Here is a 23,998-nt window from a genome sequence, read left to right on the forward strand (position 1 = left end):
GAGAGTTGAGGCCTGGTGTGAGAACCAGGTCTTAGCCTCTTGAAATGGAGATTTATTTAATTTTGGAATTTTTAGAGGACCGATTGCATAATCCTTTGACCCGGAATACCTTGTCAGTTCGTGGCAGTTCTGCCTTATGGCGATGAGTCTTTGGTGAGCCCTTGACTGTCTATCTGGATATGGCCCAGTGCTTACAGGGAGTTAGGCATCTTGTTTTCCCTTGTGTTTGTCAATCCCTCTGTGGGATCTTAATCTGGGCCTGCATTTCTTGGCAGGTCTGACATTTTGGCCTCTGTGTGGCTCTCCTTGCACTTGCTTACTTTGCCACTAGGAAAAAGACTAGTTGTAATCTGTTTTGCAGGTTTCTTCTAGCCGTGAGCCTTTTCTTTGCAGACTCCCAGGGTGGTACAGCTTCAGATTGTGACTTCTTTGGTCGAAAGTGGTTTTTGAGTCAAGTAACATTGGTTGTGATACTTGGAGGTTACTAAGTCTTGCTGGAAGTGTGTTCACTTGTTTATGCCTCATGGTGGCAGTAACCAGGTTGAGCCAGTGGCATGGGCAACTATAGTCTGTTGGATTGAGGAAGCTGTCTTGGCCATCTAGGTGGAGGCCAAAATTCCCTTGCTGAATCGGACTAGACTTCATTCCATGAGGGTTCAGGTGGTTTCATGGGCAATGATTGTCGCCTGCCGAGTGGTGCTGTGGTCATCTGTCCTTGCCTTGTCCTCGCATTAGTGCTTAGTTGTTCGGGATCGGGAGGATGCTGCGTTCGCGCGGCTGATATCTGGACCGCGGGCAGCCTTCCACCCTGTTCAGGAGTAGCTTTGGTACATCCCTCTGCTGGGGATTGGCCTGCCTGAATACTGAGGAAGGAGAAATTACTACTTATCTGATGATTTCATTTCCTCTGAGAGCAGGCAAATCCCTGACCCACCCTCTGCTGCTGGTTTACCTTTGGTTTTTACTTTTTGGTTTGCATTTTTGTTGCGAACATTGCAGAGTGTTCCTGCTATTTGTTCGAAGCCTGGTAAGTGTTTTCACCAGATCCTCAGTTTAATGAATGGGTTAATTCTTTGTCTGCACTCAGTGTTCTCCTTTGATTGAAAGCATGAGTGATTGTTAATCATTGTCAAGTATAATCAGTTTGTCCACCATTTGGCTTTTTCAGAGAATACTGGCAAGCTGATGTCTGGGCAGGGCATAGCTGTGTCATCAGCTTTTACTCCGTCTCCATCTGCTGGTAGAGGTGCATAACCCACAGGTGGGGATTAGCCTGCCCTCATTAGATTAAAGGAAATCAGGTAAATAGTAATTTCTTCAAACTCCATGAAGCACAACTTTGCAGTCTTTTTTTATTTTTTTTAACTTGTTTCATTTGTGGCTTCCTCTTGGCTCCCCACTTCATATCCTGTTTCTTATGGGGCATACTTCTTGCTGACATTACTCGAATGTGCTTAGTGCTATATAGAAATGACAGAGGAACAACTCTAAGCGTCTGTACGGTGACATATATTTGTAGTAGCTCTTTAGAAATTATTTTCATGCAGGAATAATAGGGCTTCTCTGAAACTTTCATATTTTTATGAAGACAGTGTATTCTGTGGTTCAGGGAAGCGAATCCCTCACTATATATGCAACTGGTTCTAAACTGTCTTAAAGGGTCACAAACATAGGTCTGGCTTTCAGGATAAGAAAAATGTGCAGAACATCCCTAGTGTTTTTGAATATGTGAATATTTGTGAATTTCATGAAAACTAGGCATCTTTGTGGTCCTCCAGAACTGGAATAGAAAACCCTGAGCTTTTACCATAGCTATTTGGGTAAATCAAATGAATATTTGCCGCCGCCTTCTTTCTGGCATCTGAATAGGTTGGTGGACCCCTATTTAAATATTTTCATCTGGGATGAGAGGCCATAAATCCAATAAAATAAAAGGGGCTTCCCAGAAAATGTATTTTGTTTGAAAATGTCTTCCTCAACACTTTCAGCTCTTAAAGAAATATAGGGCTGAATTTTCAAAATAATTTGTTCATGAAATCTGGTTTTATGTGTGTAAATTGGCTTTTGAAAATTGAACAATTACCAGTATATGCAGATGGGATTCTGCATGTTCTCTTACAGGTACTGCAAAAAGGCATTTGAGGGCTAAGGGTACAGTTGGGGTCAGGAAACAATTTGCCCACATACTTCAAAGTATGTGGGCAAACAGGCTTATAAAATTAACCTCCCTATGCACATATTTTTCTTGTTTCTACTTTAGTATATAGAATGTCACATGTACTGCTTTAGACACCAGTGTTATGTAGAGCAGCCCCCAAAAAAGTACCAGTGATTGATCATGTGAGGACATCAATGACTGAGGTGCTATACAAGAGTTGCAGTAAATTGATTCATAAGAACATGCCATACTGGGTCAGACCAAGGGTCCATCAATCCAGGCCATAAGAACCTGGCAAGTTCCCAAAAACTAAGTCTATCCCATGCTTTCGTTGCTAGTAATGGCAGTGGCTATTTTCTAAGTCAACTTAATTAATAGCAGGTAATGGACTTCTCCAAGAACTTATCCAATCCTTTTTTAAACCCGGCTCCACTAATTGCACTAACCACACCCTCTGGCAACAAATTCCAGAGTTTAATTGTGCTAATCATCTTGTACAAACTCAAAATATTTATAGTAGATAACTGCTTTTTTTTTGAATGCAGTACAAAAGATAGAATTTAGGTTGATACTGTTAATTTTTTTTTTTTTACAATGTTTCTGGCTGTGTTTTTACAGAGTACAGTAGCAGATTTTTCTTTAAAAATGTCATGTCTCTTAGTGCTCACTACATTTTCTCCTCAATGTTTAGTTAGTGATTCTGGCACTATCTTAAGTATGCTTAAATAAAGACTTGCATTGGGAATTTATCATAACTGTGCTTAGATTAAAAATAAATGAATTTGAGTCTTACATTCTGGGATTGGCTGTCCTGTTGGGTAGATTGCTGAAAGTGACAATTAGATTGTTCCCAGGGCTCTCACTGCTTTGTTTATGAATCGTGTGTGTCATTTTTCATTAACATTTGCCCATTTCTCTATTCAACATGTGAAGCTGGATAATCTGTGATGTACTATTATAATTAGTATGGCTTGGAAGTCCATTCATAATGTTTTGGTTTTAATAAAATGCTTTTGTAATTTTAGGACTTAATTGTTACTTCAGCATTTTTCAAGCATGGTGGAGTATTATGATGTTTTAGGAGTTCAGAGGCATGCATCTCCAGAGGATATTAAGAAGGCGTAAGTACACATTTATTGGTTGATTTATTATGAGAATTTCCACAAAATTAAGTATAGTTCCTCAAGAAAAAAAAAGTCCAAATTGGTGCACTGAATACATTTTTAATGAAGTGACAAAAATAATTGGTGCTAATGCTGGTTACTGTGCTGCCTTGGGCCTTACCTTTAGGAAAAGACTGAACATGAAATGCTTATCAATAAATGATCTGAAGGCAGCAAAACAGACTTGATCATCATGAATTTTATTCCATGTTCTGCTTAAAGCTTAGCATCCAAAATTGGCAGGAAACGTTTTAGCCATCTTTGTTAGAGGTGTGTGGATCCAAAGTTTTCTGAAACTTTCATAATCCTTTTTTTGTTCTGAAGACTACAGGAAAAAAAGGACATTTTTATGAAAAATTCAATTTAGAAGTATCTGAATTTGTAGATGCATTTGCTGCCTTTCAGTCTTTCAAATTCAAGATTTGAGTATTAAAATGGCTGCAGTAATATATTTAAAAAGGTGTGTGTGTGTGTATCTGTGCCCATTTTGTGTATATCTGCATATTTGTGAAAGCTTATACATAATTGATTTAGTTTTAGCTTGGTTGAGTATTTTCAGAGAAATTCTGTCTTTGTTTGCTACATAATTCTTTACATTGTGGAATTTCTAGTAGTGACGCTTTTGCTACTGAAGAAATCTTTAATTTGGAAGGCATAGACTTGCAAACCATATTGTGGCATGGTTTTTGATAGCAAATATCCTCTCTTCTTTTCCACCTGTTGGATCAATTGATACCAGAGGGACTTCCCATTCCACTGCTGCCGGAGACAGAACCCCCCCCCCTTATGACCTCATTGTTAGCTATAAGGGAGGTGTATTCTAAGACAGTTGCCAGTAGTGTGGCTTCAGCAGTTGCAGACACAAGGACATGCAAAGTCTCCCAGAGCCTGGTTGAATAGCCAGTATTCCTGGAGCAGCAGTCCCGTGGGACTGATTTCCCTAGTGGAGCTTGCGTCCTAAATAACCCCTGCTGGCAGGCACCCTCAGTATTGATCCCAATTTCCCTAGGGGCCTGGTTGATCACTTCTAGCGAAGTTCCCAGGACTATGGACCTGTGGAACCAGATAGGTCAGTCTTTTTGGGTCAGTGTGTGCTTGGCTCACCTCTCCTCATCCTACTGACTGTTTAAAAAAAAAAAAAAGAGGGGGGGAGTAAGGGGGAAATCACTGGAGAAGAGCTCCTCCTGGGGTGGCAGGACTGAACACTGAAGCAAAGCAGGCCTTTTGAGCCCTGGAGTTAGTGGGAGCATCAAACAGGGGGAAAAGGAAGCCTCAGTGCTCACGTGAGTGACAGCAACAGTGGCATTAGGGGCCTCGGGGACAAAACGCACCAAGAAAACGAATTGAGGTTGTAAGCATGTGGCCTTGGCATCAAACGATTCCCCAGCCTCATGGGCTCGTTATGCCTGACTCGTGATCTCCATTCTGGGCCATCATCCCCAGACAGTATTGAAGCCTCTTTTCTGGATCATGTGGAGCTTATGGGAGGCCCTGCAATCAAACCCGAAGTTTTACAGCCCCTCCCACAGAAGCCTCTTCTATAGGCAAACAGATCACAAAGCCCCTCATACTTGAGGTAATGGCATTGGAGTCATAGATGCAGGCCCTTTAGGCTGCCAAGGGTTTTCACCAGATTTTATGGTAATTATGCACCAGGACCTCTGTGCAATGCAGAATCGGGATAAGGGGCTGTCTCCTTTGTCCCCGAGCCAGGATGCTCATGGGACCAGAGAGAACCAGCTGCTAAATCACTCAAGACTGGCCTGAGGGCTTAAGGCCCTTACAACCACGCCAACTCGAGTGAAGCTTCAGGCCATGCCATACACTGAAATTCTGAAGTTGGGGAGGGGAATATTCCCTATAGGAGGAAAAATTAACTGTAATAAGGTTGTTTCGGAAGGAGGAGCTCTCAACCCTAATTTCTGATGGCTGCTGTCAGGATAACTGGGGTTAAGGCTGAGATGACCTGTCTGAGTTGGAGGGAGACTCTAACCTGCTATTAGATACATAAGACTCAGAAGGCCGCCTTCCTATAGAAAGCCCTCGAACATGTTTAACTTTGTGACTTCTCTCAAGTGGGGGTGGTGCTCAGGGGAGGCAAAGTCTTAAGCAGACTGTAACTTGAAAGACAAGCATTTTGGTGGTGTGCAGGACAGCCTCAAGGAGCCATAGGATAGGAAGATTGAAGCAATCCTGAAACAGGTTTTACCACTAATACTATGGCACTACAAGCCTGCATATGTCTTCCCAGGGGGTACAGGCTATTGTGGCAGGGCTCAGTATTGATGGAAAATCCCTCCCTTTTCTCGCTTATGACGAGGCCCTTGAAAGGGCATGGTTGCGCAGAAAGGGCTACTCCTCTGTAGTCATATCAATCATGTTAAAGGCTTGAAAAACGTACATTTTTCTACCTTACAACTGGATCTGGTGCTAGTTTGAAGATTTCTTTTGGAAATTTGACGTTCCCTTAAAAGGCAGATGTCGCACGAATCCTGAAAGTCCTTATTTATGAACTTTTAATATACCAACATTCGTAGAACACATCATGCCGGTTTACAGTTAACTCAGGAAAATTACATTGAACGAGGATCAGGGAGAGGGGAGCAGGCAAGAAAAGAGGAAGAGGACTGGGAGCGAGAGATGATGGAAAGGAGGAAGGAGAAGAAAATGGAGCATAACCATAACAACTGTAATAACTTACTAAATTCACATCATGGGGGGGGAGTACAGAATATAACTGGATTAGCCATATACATATATATAATGCAAGACTAGCTCTGTGAGGCAGGGGGGGGTGCGGCACTGTCTAGGTTTGGTTAGTATCCGGGGAGACCTGCTTGAAGAGCCATGTCTTGATACCTTTTTTGAAATTGTGTAAGGAAGGTTCAAGACTGAGATCGGTGGGAAGGGAATTCCAGAGGGTAGGGCCAGCAATGGAGAAGGCTCTTTTCTCTGGTGCGGGTACGGTGTGCGGTTTTGAGGGATGGAGTGTGAAGGGTGCCCACAAGGGAAGTTCTAGTGGGGCGGTTGGAGGAGCGGAAGCGTGGCATTTCCTCGTGCCAGGAAGGATTGTCTTTGTAGAGCGTGTTGTGTAGGATGGTGAGAGTTTTGTATTGAATGCGGAAGGGGATGGGTAGCCAGTGCAGATCTAGTATGGGGGTGATGTGGTCCCTTTTACGGGTATTGGTTATGATTCTAGCCATAGCGTTCTGCAAGATTTGTAGGGGTTTAATAGAGGAAGACGGGAGGCCCAAGAGGAGGGAATTGCAGTAGTCCAGTTTAGATAGGATGGTCATCTGGAGAACTATGCGGAAATCCTGGGCGTGGAGGAGGGGCTTAAGTTTTTTAAGGACGTGGAGTTTGTAGAAGCCCCCTTTAGAAGGAACTTAATGTGGGGTTTGAAATGTAGGTATTGATCCAGTGAGACACCTAGGTCTCTTACAGAGTGTAGTAGGGTAAGGGCTAAGGCAGAGTTATGAGAGGTGGAATGTGATGTGTGTTCCTATTGATTAGAAGAGATAATGAGGATTTCAGTTTTTGATGCATTTAGTGCAAGGTGGAGGCTGGATAATAGGGAATTGATAGCAACAAGGCAAGATTCCCAGAATTGCAGGGATTCCTTGAGAGTTTTTTGAATGGGGATAAGGATTTGCACATCATCAGCACAGAGGAAAAACTTCAGGCCTAGGTCAGCGAATAGGTGGCAGAGTGGTAAAAGATAAATATTGAATAGGGTGGAGGATAGGGAGGATCCTTGGGGGACACCTTGTGTGAGGGGAATGTGGGAAGATTCGGACTTATCAATTTTTACTAAGTATCCTCTGTGGGTGAGAGAGGAGGAAAACCATGATAGTGCAGTGTCAGAGATATACCTATCTCTGCCAGACGGGCAATGAGGATTTGGTGGTTGATGGTATCAAAGGCTGCCAAGATGTCTAGGAGAACAAGTAAGTACGATTTACCTTGGTCCATGCCTATGAGGATGGTGTCTGTAATTGCTAGTAAGAGATGTCTGTGTTGCGACCTTTACGGAAACCAAATTGTGATGTATGTAGGATACTATGTTCTTCGAGAAAGTCAGTGAGTTGCGTGTTACATAGAAACATAGAAATGACGGCAGAAGACGACCAAATGGCCCATCCAGTCTGCCCAGCAAGCCTCACACATATCTTCTCTCATACTTATCTGTTTCTCTTAGCTCTTGGTTCTATTTCCCTTCCACCCCCACCTTTAATGTAGAGAGCAGTGATGGAGCTGCATCCAAGTGAAATATCTAGCTTGATTTGTTAGGGGTAGTAGCCGCCGCAATAAGCAAGCTGCACCCATGCTTATTTGTTTTACCCAGACTATGTTATTAGCCCTTATTGGTTGTTTTTCTTCTCCCCTGCCGTTGAAGCAGGGAGCTATGCTGGATATGCGTGACGTATAAGTCTTCTCCCATGCCGTTGAAGCAGAGAGCCATTTGGTTTGGGGTAGTAACCGCCGTAACAAGCCAGCTACTCCCCGCTTTGTGAGTGCGAACCCTCTTTTCTTCTCCCCTGCCGTTGAAGCAGAGAGCTCTGCTGGATGTGTGAAGTATCAGTTTTTCTTCTCCCCTGCCGTTGAATCAGAGAACTTTGCTGTATATGCATTGAAAGTGAAGTATCAGGCTTATTTGATTTGGGGTAGTAACCGCCGTAACAAGCCAGCTACTCCCCTCTTTGTGAGTGTGAATCCTTTTTTCCACATTTCCTCTTGCTGTTGAAGCTTAGAGCGATGTTGGAGTCACCGTAAGCCTGTGTATGCTTATTTAATAAGGGTATTGACTCCAGGCAGTAGCCATCATTCTGGCGAGTCACCCACTCTTCATTGGCAGCCTCTTGACTTTATGGATCCACAGTGTTTATCCCACGCCCCTTTGAAGTCCTTCACAGTTCTGGTCTTCACCACATCCTCCGGAAGGGCATTCCTTTTCAAGGATTTTGGAGATGAAAGGCAGGTTGGAAATAGGCCGGTAGTTTGCTGAGTCGGAGGGGTCGGGTGGGTTTTTTAAGGAGGGGCTTGATGACAGCGAGTTTAAGGGAGTCTGGGACTTTACCAAATGTAAGGGAGCAATTTATTATGTCAGCTATGGGTTTTGCAATGGCAGTAGGGATAGAGAGGAGGGATTTTGAGGGGATTGTGTCTGAGATATAGGTGGCTGGTTTCATCTTTTTCAAGATGGTTTCAATGTCCAAGGTTGATGTAAGGTCGAAAGACCCAATATTAATTCCGTTGTTGTTTGGGCGCGGAGAGGTGGGAGAAGGCTTGGTGGGAAAGCGAAAGAGAATGTTGGCGATTTTATTCTGGAAATACTTTGCTAGTTCTTCACATTTATCATTGGTGTTTTCTTCGTGAGGGGTGGACTTTGTGAGATCTGCAACATAGGAGAATAGGGCATTTGAGTTGAATTGATGATCGTGAATTTTAGCTGAGTAGAAATCTCGTTTGGCTTGGAGTGTAGCTTGTCGGTAGGTTTGTAGTGTATGTTTGTAGGCTGCTTTGTGTGTGGAGGAGGGTTGTCTACGCCAAGTGCGTTCTTTAGATCTGAGGTCCTGTTTTATCTTTTTTAATTCAGTAGTTACCAAGGTTTCCTGTCTGTTCGTGAGAGGGGTATTTCTTTATGGACTATAGGGCAGATTACAGTGGTGATAGTATTCCAGGAGGGTAGGGCAGCATCTGGATTGGTAAGGTCAGGGTTCTTGGCTACTTTATCAAAGCTAGAGTAAGGTCCTCTGAAGAACAAGGTTTACGGAAGGAGATAGTCTTACTATGAGTTTGTGAAGCTGAGAAAGGGATATTAGTAGTGAGGTGGGCATTAATGAGGAAGTGATCAGACCAGGGGATGGGGGTGGCTACAGGGGTGTTAGGTCGAGGTCGAGGGTATCACTTGCTTTATGAGTAGGCACAGAGATAAGCTTTCTGAATCTCAAGGCCTTGAAGGTGTCAAGAAGGATTTCGCAGGCAGGTGTGGCAGGGCGGACATCTACATGGAGATTGAAGTCTCAGAGTATAACTGCAAGGGTGTCTGGCTTAAGGTTGTCTGCAATATATTTGATAAGTGATGGGTCATGTTCGAGTAGGCCTGGGGGGGGGGCATAAATGAGACAGATCTGCAGAGTGTTAGATTTAAATAGCCCAATTTCCTAGCGTGTAGCAGATGGACTCAAAACAAGTGGGTATAGTGTGCTCGTGCTAGCAGTTGGAGATGGATCTGACGTCAGCACGGGGTACATATACCCCCACAGGAAGTGCAGCAACTTAGTAATTTCCGTCTCCAAAGCAATTTGGAGCTACCTAACACTCGCTGAGCGTTTTTCCAAATTCTTACGACTAAATTCATAGAAGAATCCTACCTGAAGACGAGCCCCGCACTCCTGCGGTGATGCCCTCGGGTCCCTCCCCCAATTGAGTTTCCTGAGGTGATTTCCGTGGTCCCTTGGAGGTAAGAGCCTCGGTCTGGTGGCTGACTCGCGGCAGGGACCTAGCCCCCGAGTGAGAAGGGCTCGGGCGCGGCGTAGAGGTGGCCTCTGTCCCGGTGCGGACTTGGCCCCCGAGCGAGATGAGTTCGGGCGTGGCCTAGAGGCAGCGGGTGCACTTCCTCGAGCGCGGCGGTGACGGTAATCACCCTCTCCCCTGCAGCCGGAGACCGCCCGGGTCATAGCCGGGAAGCGCCGAAGATCAGGTAAGGCGTACATCTTTACTTTTCTGGTCTCCGAAGAGCGAGGATTAGCGGAGTCCGCCTACGTGGCAGCCCGCCAAGGAGGTCGCCATTTTGCCTGCTTGTTCATCGTCGCCAGCCCTGGTCCGCCACCTCGATCTAAGCGGGGCACCGGGCGCGTATGTTAGGCGCCCCGACAAGATTGGGGCGCCCGTTGGTAGGCGCCCATAGATAGGCGCACATTCATAAGCACTCATTGATAGCGTATGAGAGCCCATGCGTCCACAGAGCCGGCACCTCCAGAATCGGGCATAAGAGCTCTAGGCCTCTGCTCAGCATGCCACCTCAGAGCCACACAGAGTGAGGAAGCAGACTCCATATGTGCCCAATGTGAGGAGGCCCTGGGAGTTCCAGGCCAGGGCCGGTCTCAGCCCAGTTTGACTGCCAGTTCCTCAGGGAACACCCCGAACCTAGCAGGCCGCGGTGAGCAGCCAGGGAACCTTACAGACCTGGTGCCCCTACGGTTAGAACCTGCTTCCCTCTCCTGGGTGGAATTATTTAAGGGGATTCATGCCTTCGTCAAGATGCAGTCTGATCCCCAACCGGACCCATATGTACCGGATGACCCGGCCCCATTTATGGGGACTCTGATTTCTCTGAGGAAGATGGAGAGCCCCCCGAGGAGGGGGAACTTCCCTCGGGGATAGAACCGTATCGACCATGAGACGCTTCTTCCAGACCTGGTCTCTCATTGCCTGTCGGAACTGGCTATCCCGGGCCAGGGGAACCTAGGATGATCCCCCTACTAGAGGGCCTGCGTCCAACGGCTCACCATTTTCCCCTCCTACAAGCAGTACAGCAGTTAATTGATCTGGAGTGGAATGCGCCGGAGGCTTCATTCAAAGGGGGTCGGGCTTTGTCTAGCATGTACCCCCTAGACCCGGCAACTAAGGAGCTGCTGGCGTGCCCGATGGTGGACGCCATAGTTAGCGCAATTGTGAAGCGCACCACCATTCCGGTGGAGGGAGGTGGCGGCCCTCAAGGATACACATGACCGGCGCATGAACGCCATTCTGAAACAAGCCTTTGAGGTGGCAGCTATGTCCCTACGAATTGCGACCTGCTGCACCGTGGTGACGCGCTCCTGCTTATCACAAGCCAGGAACAACACCCCGGGGGAAGAAATGGAATCAGCCTCTCATTCCTCACTGATGCTGCCTCCGACCTAGTCTGTACATCAGCCAAGGGAGTCTCATCCTCAGTGGCAGCCAGAAGACACCTCTGGCTACGAAATTGGTCGGCCGACTCCTCCAAGACTCGCCTTACAAGAATGCCCTTTAAGGGATCCCTCCTGTTCGGCAGCGACCTTGAGAAGCTGGCTAACAAATGGGGCGCATCTCCATTACCCCGTCTACCCGAAGACAGGTCAAGGAGGACCCAGCACCCTTTTCCTAGACCATCCAGAGGTAGAAGCTCTCAACGCTTCAATCCTTACAGGGCTCGCTACCAAGCTCCTCATTCTCAGACCAGGAACCAGTCCTTTCGGACCAGGCACAATAAGAGGGGAACCAGTTCGGGGTCGGGTCCCGGCCGCACCCCACAATGAGAATCAGCCGACCCATCTGGGGAAAGAAGCCATAGGGGGCAGGCTAACCCTATTTTACCACAGGTGGGTCGAGATTACTTCGGACCAGTGGGTCCTCACCATTGTCTGGGAAGGGTATTACCTGGACTTCCTTCATCTCCCCCCCGACAAGTTTGTGGAATCGCCTTGTCCGCCCCTCAAGAGGGTGGCGCTGGAAGCTACCTTGGAGAGACTCCTGTCCCTAAAAGCCATAATCCCAGTGCCTGCATGGGACATAAATTCTGGGCATTACTCCATTTATTTCATTGTCCCCAAGAAGGGGGGCACCTTCAGACCCATTCTGGACCTCAAGTCAGTCAACCAGCACTTACGGGTCCCAAGATTTCGCATGGAAACTCTGCGGTCAGTCCGAAGTGCAATACAGCCAGGGGAGTATCTCAATCCCTGGATCTCTCAGAGGCCTATTTGCATATCCCAATTCATCTGGATCATCAGCGTTACTTACGCTTCAAAGTCCTGGATCAGCACTTTCAGTTCCGGGCTCTACCCTTCGGGTTAGCCACCGCACCACGGACCTTTACCAAGGTAATTGTAGTGGTGGCGGCGTCCCTCAGGAAGGAAGGCATTCTCGTCCACCCCTACCTAGACGATTGGCTGATCAGGGCAAAGTCACCGGAGGAGAGCCACCGGGCAACGAACAGAGTTATATCTCTTCTGGAAAGCCTAGGATGGGTAGTCAACATAAACAAGAGTTCCCTACAGCCTTCGCAGTCACTGGAATACCTAGGTGTCCAATTCGACACCCAGGAAGACATGATCCGCCTGACCTCCAAGAGGAAATCGAAACTCCGGGATCGCTTGCAGTATCTACTGAGCACCACTCGGCCCACAGCTTGGGATTACCTACAGGTCCTCGGCCTAATGGCCTCCACTCTGGAAGTGATACCATGGGCACGGGCTCATATGAGACCGTTACAGCGCGCCCTCCTGTCTCGGTGGCGCCCACGATTACAGCACTACACCATACATCTACCTCTACCGGCCAGAGTACGGAGTCAGTTCCGGTGGTGGCTGCAGCCCGGCCACATGAGCCGGGGGTCAAAGATGTCCTCCCCAACCTGGACCCTGCTCACTACAGATGCCAGCCTGAGCGGCTGGGGAGCACACTGCGAAGAGCTAACCACCCAGGGGCGGTGGAGCAGAGAAGAGTCGGGGTGGAACATCAACCGATTAGAGGCACGGGTGGTCAGGTTAGCCTGCCTGCAATTTGCCCGCAGACTTCGAAACAGAGCAGTCAGAGTGATGTCGGACAACGCCACCACGGTGGCATATATCAACCGACAGGGCGGAACCAGAAGCCGACAGGTATCCTTAGAAATAGCCCCCCTGATGGCTTGGGCGGAGGAGAATCTTCAGGACATATCTGCCGTCCACGTCGCCGGGAAAGACAACACCACGGCAGACTTCCTCAGCAGAGAAAGCCTAAACCCGGGGGAATGGCAGCTGTCGCCCACAGCTTTCCAGATTGTGGATCAGTGGGGGACTCCGGGCATGGACCTACTAGCGGACAGGTCCAATGCTCAAGTACCCAGATACTTCAGTCGCAGACTAGATTCTCTCTCCCACAGGATCGACGCTCTAGTACAGCCATGGCCTCAGGGGATCCTGCTATATGCTTTTCCTCCATGGCCCCTGCTGGGCGCCATTGTACACAAGATTCAGCAGCACAGAGGCCTACTTCTTCTAGTGGCCCCGGACTGGCCAAGAAGATCCAGGTACGCAGACATGAGAAGACTGCTGGCAGGGAATCCACTACCCCTGCATCCGCACAGGGACCTGCTGAGACAAGGTCGCATCCTTCACGAGAATCCAGCTCAATTCTCTCTTACGGTCTGGCCATTGAAAGGGCTCGACTGAAGAAAGGGGGATACTCGGGGCCGGTAATAGATACACTCCTCCGAGCACGCAAGTTCTCCACATCACTAACTTATATAAGGATCTGGAGAGTATTTGAAGCCTGGTGCGAAACTCACAGCACCAATCCGCATGCCGCTAAAATCCCCATCATTCTGTATTTCCTGCAAGATGGACTTCAGAAGGGTCTGTCCCTCAGTTCAATCAAGGTTCAGGTGGCAGCGCTCTCCTGCTACGGCCCTAGGAGTGCCGGCAATAGCATTGCCACACACCCAGACGTTTCACGTTTCCTGAAAGGAGTCAAACACATTCGCCCGCCACTGAAGTGGCCAGTGCCCCTGTGGAACCTCAATCTAGTCTTGGAATTCCTAGCGGGACCCGCCTTCAGACCCCTCCGAGGCCTGTCCCTCCGTTTGTTAACCTTGAAGATGGTGTTCTTGCTAGCCGTATGCTCAGCACGCCGCATCTCCGAGCTACAAGCACTGTCCTGCCGCGATCCGTTTCTCAGGATCACCCCAGGGGCTATCCATCTTCGCACGGTTCCTTCCTTCTTACCCAAAGTACTCTCACACTTCCACCTCAACCAAACCATATCCTTGCCAACCACGGGAGGTTTGAAGAAGGTCGAAGACTGCGCCATCTCGACATCTGCAGGCTGCTGTTCCGATACCTGGAAATGTCAGAAGCCGTACGAAAGACGAACCACCTGTTCGTCCTTCACAGCGGGAAGAAGCAAGGGGAAGCGGCCTCACGGGCAACCATCGCCCACTGGATCAAAGAAGTTAAGGCGGCCTACGTAGAAGCGGGAAAACCACCACCTCTACGGGTCAAGGCTCACTCTACCAGAGCGCAGGCGGCCGCCTGGGCAGAAACTAGGATGCTGTCGCCGGCAGAGATATGTAAAGCGGCAACGTGGTCCTCCCTCCATACCTTCTCCAGATTCTACGATCTGGACGTCCAGGCTAGGGAGGACACAGCATTTGCGAGGGCAATCCTAAACGGACCTCGGGCAGTCTCCCACCCAGTCCGGGAGTAGCTTTTGTACATCCCACTTGTTTTGAGTCCATCTGCTACACGCTAGGAAATGTAGAGATTACTTACCTGATAATCTCGTTTTCCTTAGTGTATGCAGATGGACTCAGCATCCCGCCCGGCTGCCGGCATCCGTGGGGTTACACCGACTCACGGTAAGCCATGCTTTCTTGTATAGGGCATCCACCCTGCCGGGTGTCGACGCCTTCCAGTTGAGAACACTGTCTGTCTCCAGCTACTATCAATCGGTCAGGGTAATCCTGTTCATTTAATTGATTGGTCAGTCACACATATATCCATAAAGCTTTTGCAGGGAAGATTACTGAGTTGCTGCACTTCCTGTGGGGGTATATGTACCCCGTGCTGATGTCAGATCCGTCTCCAACTGCTAGCACGAGCACACTATACCCACTTGTTTTGAGTCCATCTGCATTCACTAAGGAAAACGAGATTATCAGGTAAGTAATCTCTACATTTCTAGTCTTGGGGGGGGGGGGGGGGGGGGGATGAGTGGGTTGGAGTCTAAGGTTGAGGTGTTTTCTGGCAGCCAAGAGTAGCCCTCCACCTTTCTTTTTTGGGTCTTGGGATGGAGAAGATGTCATAGGTCTGTAGGGGGAGCTGGTTAATGAAGACATGATCTGAATCCTTTAGCCAGGACTCTGTGATAGCACAGATAATCAGGATTGGAGTCTGTGAGCAGGTCGTGGAGGATGGGGGCTTTTTTAAGGATAGATTGTGCATTGAATAAGGAGATGGCTAGCGTAGCTAGGCCTAGGAATTGGGTGAGGGGTGAGATCATAATGGGCACTAAAGATTTGCGAGCAATGGGGGGATGTGGGTGTGCTGGGTGGGTTTTGCGCAGGGAGGGGTGGTGCAAAATAGGTATAGTCAGGTGACACACTTCAATTAAGGAGCTGAAAGTAGGGGGGGTGGGGTGCAAGGAATCTGTGGTGGATACGGGACAACAATTAAAATAGGTGGATAAAGGGTTAGTTAAAATACTGGTAACTGAGCGGATAATAAGCGAAAAGAGTACGACTAGCTAAGATTACAACTAAGTGAGCAAGTAAGAAGCTGAGTTCACTGCTGGTGACAGAGCTATTTTAAACAAGTAATAAGTAAAAAAGGACTGCAACTCAATAAGCAGATAACAGAGCTAACTAAACTAAAATAAAGGCAATCGTAATTGATATAAGTAGTTAAAAGCGACACAGAGGGTACAGTAGGAAATTTTCACAGACAATGGTGACTGCTGTATAGTACTTATTGTAGGAGAGCTGCAGTTCTTTCTGTGGGCAGAGGCATGTAGAGAGGACTCCGATGGGTCTGGGTTGCCAGCGAAGCACAGAGAAGGGTCGAGGGTAGGAAGTCGACTGTTGGAGAGGCAATGTGGCTTGAAGGCTTCTGATGAAAAGGTTCCACAAGAGCACACCAAGGGGCAGGCCCCTTAGTCGCGCACCGAAGGCGCACGATGCCAGAGGTCGGGGCCATGGATTTAAGGATCCCTCCGGCCCCGGATGATGTATCTGGTGGAGGGCGGGCCGTCGCCGCGTGTCCAATCAAGGAGGCAGGCCGGCAGTTCAGGAGCGGCTTCGGGGCTCTGGGACCCCGGATCGGCGCCGGCTGCATGGGAGCAAGGGCAGGGGGGCCCTGGAGCAAATTGAGACCGGCAGGTAAAAGGAGCGCCAGAGGTCGGGGCTGGGGATTTAAGGATCCCTCCGGCCCCGGATGATGATGTATCCGGTGGTGGGTGGGCCGTCGCCACGTGTCCTTCAGAAAGGCCTAGCCCTCAATTCTCTGAAGGTACAAGTAGCAGCTGTTTTCTGTTACAAGGGGGATGGTTAAAGGTTTGCAGATAGCCACATATTAGGACATATTCACTATTTACGAGGGGTGAAGCACATCTGCCCTCCATGTATGCTAGTGCTACCTTGGGATCTCAGCCTGATTCTTAGGGCTGTTGTGGACCCTCCCTTTGAAGAACTAATAAGACAGGCATCCCTGAAGGATCACTTCTTGAGGACAGCCTTTCTCGTGTTCTGCTAGACATATTTTTTTCCTCCACATGCAATCACCTTCCGACTGGTTCCATCTTTCCTGCCCAGATGATCTCGCTCACTTAAATTGGTCCATTTTTCTCCCAACCATTACAGACAGTGAGGATTGGAAGGATAACAGGAGACTGCCTCCTAGTTATACGATACAATGCATACTATTAAGATATCCGAAGGTTACCAACTTCTTGTAGAAAACACAGGTTGTTTGTCATATGGAGGCTCCCAGAAAGGAAAAACAGCCTCCAAGGCCACACTAGTCAGATGGATCAAGGAGGTAATCCCTTCAGCCTATTTACTCAATGGATCTCAGGCACCCTCCGTTCTCTGTGCACTATCCACGAACAAGCATCATGAGCAGAGGCATCTTAAATACCCTCAAACGAAATTTTTAAAGTGGCCACTTAGTCTTCCTTACATTTCTTTGAGATTCTACAGGCTAGACTTGTGAGCCAAGGCAGATTTAGGGGCAGGAGTTCTCAAAGTAGCCTTGTCTGCCTCCCATCCTACTGCTCAGTTATCTCCATCTGGTGTAGACTGGTCTAACAGAAAGAAAAGAAATGTAAATTTTAACCTTACCTATTGATTTCCTTGACTCCTGTTAGACCTGTCAAGGCCCCACCTGAGAGAAAGTGGCTGCCAGGAGGTAGTCATTTCTCTCCTCCTCCTCTTCCTCCTACCTCCACCTTTGGGAGGGAGAGTGTCAAGCTTCTTCTGTTGCCTCAAAACAGGGACATAAACTTAGAAGGTTCTGCCTCTATATTTCTTTGTTCTTTAGAACGTGATTTGATGGTTGTCTCCCTTCTCTACAAGACTACTGGCACATGCCTAAGATCACACCTCCCTTATAGCCAGCAGTGAGGTCATAAGTAAATGCAGAGGACAGCTCATCATACCAATATGGGGAATCATAGCAGCCTCCAAAGGCCCAAATGCTAGCCACCAATCTTCCTCAAATGTGCCAGGAAGATGTTTTTGAACCTGTTTCCCATGTAGTATTGGCATGGATGGTTTTTAGGAAGAAGGATCCAAGCAGTGTCGGATTGCACAGTTGCAAGCACTGTAGACTCGTATGATAACTTGCAGAAAGAATCTGCTGTCGGTTATTGGAGAGGTATCTGCTTCATGAACTGCTGTGTCGCTGCCTGTTTTGAGTGCATGAGGGAAAGGAAGCTTCCTTAAGGCAAAAAAGTTAATAGGGGTCTAGACGTCAACAGATAAAGGCCTTGTTTGTTTATTTATTTATTTATTTATTTTTAATTTTTATATACCGGAATTCCTGTATGCAATACAAATCAATCCGGTTTACATGTAACGAAAAGGTTGCCCTGGTCTGGGAGGTTAGACCGGGGTTTTTTACATAGAACATTGAACAATAACAATCAACCAATGAACATTAACATTAACATTATTACAAGGAACAATGAGAGTATCAATAATATTTAACAAATAATAAATAACCTTGTTCGTGTTTTGAATGGTATGTGTGTGTTCCCCTTTTTACAATGGACTTTAGTAGCGTATATCGACTGCAGTAAATGGTTATATAATATGTCCTCTGTTAAATGACTGTTAAATAGGCATTGCGACTAAGCAAGTACATGTAAGAAATTAAGTGTCAAGCAAGTACGTGTAAGAAATTAAGTGTCAAGCAATGTCTTTGTACCAGATGTACCAGATGTATGCTGAAGTCACACTACTAAACATTTTGATTCAGGCTCAGATTGTGTTTCTAGGGATATGCTTAAAAATATCTGAGCTATGTCATATACTTTATCAGGCGAATGTGGATACCTCATATATCAAATGAGCTTCTTTATATTTAGAAAGAAAGCACACAAACAGGTATTTGTAGCTTTAGGGCTGCTACTTTTCAGTCTGTTGCGATACTCTGAGACTGGGTAACCTTCTTTTAATCATTGGTAACCACATTCATTTTTTCAAATTTTTTTTCTTTCTCTCTGTCCTTAAGGGGAGTGCCTGCTCAACTCACTTATTGCGTAGCGTTGCATTGTTTGGACAGCATTTGACAACACTGGCCCGACCCACATTCGCCTGATAAAGTATATGGCATGAAACGTTTTTTCAGCTTTTAGATATGTTTATTTAATTCCTGCTTGTTGATACATCATATAAACACAGTTTTTGAGTATAAAAATATCTGAGGACTTCTCTGATCAGAAGGAGGCAACAGGTCTTCTTTGACTCCTTTCCTCAACAGGAAAGGAGAAAATCTCCCCAGAGACCCTCTCCTTTACTGACTTTTGTATAGAAATGGTGGAGACTGTTCCATTTCATTTATGAAAGGAAGAAGTTTGTGTTATCTCCCCCAAGAATGTCATGGCAGTGCCCACCCATGAAATCTTGCAGGAGAACCTTATCTGAGTCAACGGTAAATTTGAAGGTAGAAGCCATATACTCTGGTTAGAAGGCTCCCAGATTCAGAGAGCAACTGCTTTATTAGTTGGTGGTTGATTCAGCTCTGAGGCCATGAACCTACTCTTCAGTGCTCTCTGGAAAGGATTCTTGCACACTTTTCCTTTTCCATCAATAAGCAGGCTGAATAGAGCATTACGTGTGAGTGATGTCATCCAGCACCACTGAACAGACTTGTCTCCTAGCTTGTAGAGCTTTAAGATCTATTGAGCATGTGCAGGAGTTCCCTTGAGATCCTTCTCGGTCATTTTTTGTCTGAGCACAGCACAGATGTGTACTCAGTCTCTCCAGATATTTTTTGAAATTATTTTTCTTTCATTATTTTATTTGGTTTTTCTATTTTTAGTTGGCTTGCTGTACTGCAGCACCCATGGCAGCACTTTTCAGTGCTACAAAAAATATTTTTGTGGGAAGAAGCCTGCAGTGAGTGGATTCCAGAACTGCATCTGCAGTACAGTGCTTCTCTTGCCGACTGTTCTTTCTTTGCTCAGGACTATGCCCAGCTAAACTGTTGTGGCTGCATACGGATATCCTGCGTGCTCTATGTTCCAAAGCATGGAGGAACATGGTGAGATGGACAGTGAAATGCTAAGAGAAATTAGGGAAGCTAACCAAATTGGTAGTGCAGTAATAATGGGAGACTTCAATTACCCCAATATAGACTGGGTAAATGTATCATCGGGTCACGCTAGAGAGATAACGTTCCTGGATGGAATAAATGATAGCTTTATGGAGCAATTGGTTCAGGAACCGACGAGAGAGGGAGCAATTTTAGATCTAATTCTCAGTGGAGCACAGGACTTGGTGAGAGAGGTAACGGTGGTGGGGCCGCTTGGCAATAGTGATCATAATATGATCAAATTTGATTTAATGACTGGAAAAGGAACAGTGTGCAAATCCAAGGCTCTCGTGCTAAACTTTCAAAAGGGAAACTTTTGATAAAATGAGAAAAATTGTTAGAAAAAAACTGAAAGGAGCAGCTACAAAAGTAAAAAATGTCCAAGAGGCATGGTCATTGTTAAAAAATACCATTCTAGAAGCACAGTCCAGATGTATTCCACACATTAAGAAAGGTGGAAAGAAGGCAAAACGATTACCGGCATGATTAAAAGGGGAGGTGAAAGAAGCTATTTTAGCCAAAAGATCTTCATTCAAAAATTGGAAGAAGGATCAAACAGAAGAAAATAGGATAAAGCATAAACATTGGCAAGTTAAATGTAAGACATTGATAAGACAGGCTAAGAGAGAATTTGAAAAGAAGTTGGCTGTAGAGGCAAAAACTCACAGTAAAAACTTTTTTAAATATATCCGAAGCAGAAAGCCTGTGAGGGAGTCAGTTGGACCGTTAGATGATCGAGGGGTTAAAGGGGCACTTAGAGAAGATAAGGCCATCGCGGAAAGATTAAATGATTTCTTTGCTTCGGTGTTTACTGAAGAGGATGTTGGGGAGGTACCCGTAATGGAGAAGGTTTTCATGGGTAATGATTCAGATGGACTGAATCAAATCACGGTGAACCTAGAAGATGTGGTAGGCCTGATTGACAAACTGAAGAGTAGTAAATCACCTGGACCGGATGGTATACACCCCAGAGTTCTGAAGGAACTAAAAAATGAAATTTCAGACCTATTAGTAAAAATTTGTAACTTATCATTAAAATCATCCATTGTACCTGAAGACTGGAGGATAGCAAATGTAACCCCAATATTTAAAAAGGGCTCCAGGGGCGATCCGGGAAACTACAGACCGGTTAGCCTGACTTCAGTGCCAGGAAAAATAGTGGAAAGTGTTCTAAACATCAAAATCACAGAACATATAGAAAGACATGGTTTAATGGAACAAAGTCAGCATGGCTTTACCCAGGGCAAGTCTTGCCTCACAAATCTGCTTCACTTTTTTGAAGGAGTTAATAAACATGTGGATAAAGGTGAACCGGTAGATATAGTATACTTGGATTTTCAGAAGGCGTTGACAAAGTTCCTCATGAGAGGCTTCTAGGAAAAGTAAAAAGTCATGGGATAGGTGGCGATGTCCTTTCGTGGATTGCAAACTGGCTAAAAGACAGGAAACAGAGAGTAGGATTAAATGGGCAATTTTCTCAGTGGAAGGGAGTGGACAGTGGAGTGCCTCAGGGGTCTGTATTGGGACCCTTACTGTTCAATATATTTATAAATGATCTGGAAAGAAATACGACGAGTGAGATGATCAAATTTGCAGATGACACAAAATTGTTCAGAGTAGTTAAATCACAAGCAGATTGTGATAAATTGCAGGAAGACCTTGTGAGACTGGAAAATTGGGCATCCAAATGGCAGATGAAATTTAATGTGGATAAGTGCAAGGTGATGCATATAGGGAAAAATAACCCATGCTATAATTACACTATGTTGGGTTCCATATTAGGTGCTACAACCCAAGAAAGAGATCTAGGTGTCATAGTGGATAACACATTGAAATCGTCGGTTCAGTGTGCTGCGGCAGTCAAAAAAGCAAACAGAATGTTGGGAATTATTAGAAAAGGAATGGTGAATAAAACGGAAAATGTCATAATGCCTCTGTATCGCTCCATGGTGAGACCGCACCTTGAATACTGTGTACAATTCTGGTCGCCGCATCTCAAAAAAGATATAATTGCGATGGAGAAGGTACAGAGAAGGGCTACCAAAATGATAAGGGGAATGGAACAACTCCCCTATGAGGAAAGACTAAAGAGGTTAGGACTTTTCAGCTTGGAGAAGAGACGACTGAGGGGGGATATGATAGAGGTGTTTAAAATCATGAGAGGTCTAGAACGGGTAGATGTGAATCGGTTATTTACTCTTTCGGATAGTAGAAAGACTAGGGGACACTCCATGAAGTTAGCATGGGGCACATTTAAAACTAATCGGAGAAAGTTCTTTTTTACTCAACGCACAATTAAACTCTGGAACTTGTTGCCAGAGAATGTGGTTCGTGCAGTTAGTATAGCTGTGTTTAAAAAAGGATTGGATAAGTTCTTGGAGGAGAAGTCCATTACCTGCTATTAAGTTCACTTAGAGAATAGCCACTGTCATTAGCAATGGTTACATGGAATAGACTTAGTTTTTGGGTACTTGCCAGGTTCTTATGGCCTGGATTGGCCACTGTTGGAAACAGGATGCTGGGCTTGATGGACCCTTGGTCTGACCCAGTATGGCATTTTCTTATGTTCTTATGTAACTACGTTAAGTCTCTCAGAAGCTTTAGTAGATCATCCTCCTGCAGTGATGTGGTGTCTGCTTTGCTGGGACTTGAGTTGAGCAGGCACTCCTTAAGGACTGCCCGCATTGAAGCCATGGGATTGTTATATTTTCCCTGCACAAAACCGGAGCTGGTAACAAAGGAATATAAATCCAGCATTGGCACTGTTAGTGTGCAGTGCTCGGATGCACCTGAAGCATCCTAATAGACTGGGTAACCTGGTGACCAAACGAACTTTGTCCAACTGGCTTGAATTGAACACTGTTTCATTACAGCAGGACTTGACCTTACTAATCCAGTCAAAACCTATCAATTGCGAGCTATGGCTTCTTCCATTGCTCATTTGAGAGAGATTTCTCTGGAAGATCTGTGTTGCTGGTGTCTTCTGCACATGTTTGCTTCACACTACTGTCTGGACAGTTTTTTCTTTTCAAAGGCTGACCATGGTTTTGGTCAGGCAGTTGAGGAATGTAATGGCAACTTAAACCATACTCCATGGTCAAGTTTGGGTTGCTTATTAAGAAAATACTCCACTGTAACCCTCAGCTTGGGACTCCTCACATGCAATGGCTAATTCAGCCTGCTTAATGACAGAAAAAGCAAGTTTGTTTGCCATAAACAATTTTTTCTGTAGATAGCAGGATGACTTAGCCATAGAATACCTGCCCTCCTCCCTGGAAAGTCAACTACCTAGCTAGTTAGCTCTGTCATGAGCCAGTATGTGTGTAAAATACTGAAAGAGGTGAAGGGTTGTCAGAGCTTTTCCTGCAGGAAAAGCTTAATGCTCTGGAATCATTGGAAAGGGGGGGGGGGGGCAAGAGTATAGATTGTGGAGAAAACATGGTCTAATTATCCAATCTTGAAATGGCATTGAAAGTCTCTGCAGTAGATATTGGTGCCTGCAGACATTTATAGTGGAGACTTCAGACCTTCAACAAGATGTACAGGAAATATTCACTGATGTGCCTGCAAAGGAGAGAATCTCTTCAGAGATGAGGTCAAAGAAGAGATGGCTCAAAATAAAGACCATTGTGCTACTCAATTTCTTCACTGCCACTCTGGATTCACCTTCCTCATCTAGGAGGTATTAGATTGGGGTGGAAAGGAAACATTTCTGTCCTTCCAGGAAGCATTTTCCTACTTTTTTTGTTCCAGTCGGCAGCAGAGATCTGATAGCAGAGGGCTGAGAAGCCAAGGTTTGGGATGATTTTTCGATTACATTCAGGAGAGTATAGCCAAGATCTCAGTATCTATGCCAGAGACTCTCTGTTGATGGAAAGCTGAGGTTGTATGAAACTGCTGGCCCAGAATAACTTTAAACTTTGTTCTCTGTGTAATCAGAAAGGATACAGATTATATCTATTGGAAACCTTGTCAAATTGCCCTCCGAGAAGCTCATGGTTTGCTTCTCAATATCAGAAACTGCTGCAAAAGGAACTCTTCCCTCTTAGAGGTTAATGCAGTTGAACCCATTCCACCAGGAGAAAGAGGGCAGGAATTTTATTCCATGTGCTTCTGATGCCAAAGAGAACAGGGGGACTCTGTCCTATCCTACACCTAAGGGCTTTGAACAAATTCTCAGTAAAAGAAAAGTTTGAGCTGATTTTTTTTTTTTTTTTGGCACCTTGTTTCCCTTCCTGGAAGAAGGGGGGATGGTCTGTAATCCTTGGATTTGAAGAACGCTCATACCTACATAGAGATGTTTCCAGGTCACAGGAAATAATCTGTTCCCTGTACGTACCAGGATCATTCCAGACTGT

The 23,998-nt window shown here is 46.0% G+C and overlaps 1 protein-coding gene across 3 annotated transcripts in view; it reads left to right on the plus strand.

The window, feature by feature from the left end:
* DNAJB6 (DnaJ heat shock protein family (Hsp40) member B6) overlaps positions 1 to 23,998 on the plus strand; it is a 320,695-nt gene that overhangs the window by 45,937 nt on the left and 250,760 nt on the right. For all 3 annotated transcript variants that reach the window (XM_029588504.1, XM_029588503.1, XM_029588505.1), the window contains exon 2: positions 3,184 to 3,279. In XM_029588504.1, the coding sequence (XP_029444364.1) occupies positions 3,215 to 3,279 (65 nt within the window). In that variant the 5' untranslated portion in view covers positions 3,184 to 3,214. The remainder of the gene's footprint in view (positions 1 to 3,183; positions 3,280 to 23,998) is intronic.

Source organism: Rhinatrema bivittatum, chromosome 2 (assembly GCF_901001135.1).
Source record: "Rhinatrema bivittatum chromosome 2, aRhiBiv1.1, whole genome shotgun sequence".
Taxonomy (NCBI): Eukaryota; Metazoa; Chordata; class Amphibia; order Gymnophiona; family Rhinatrematidae; genus Rhinatrema; species Rhinatrema bivittatum.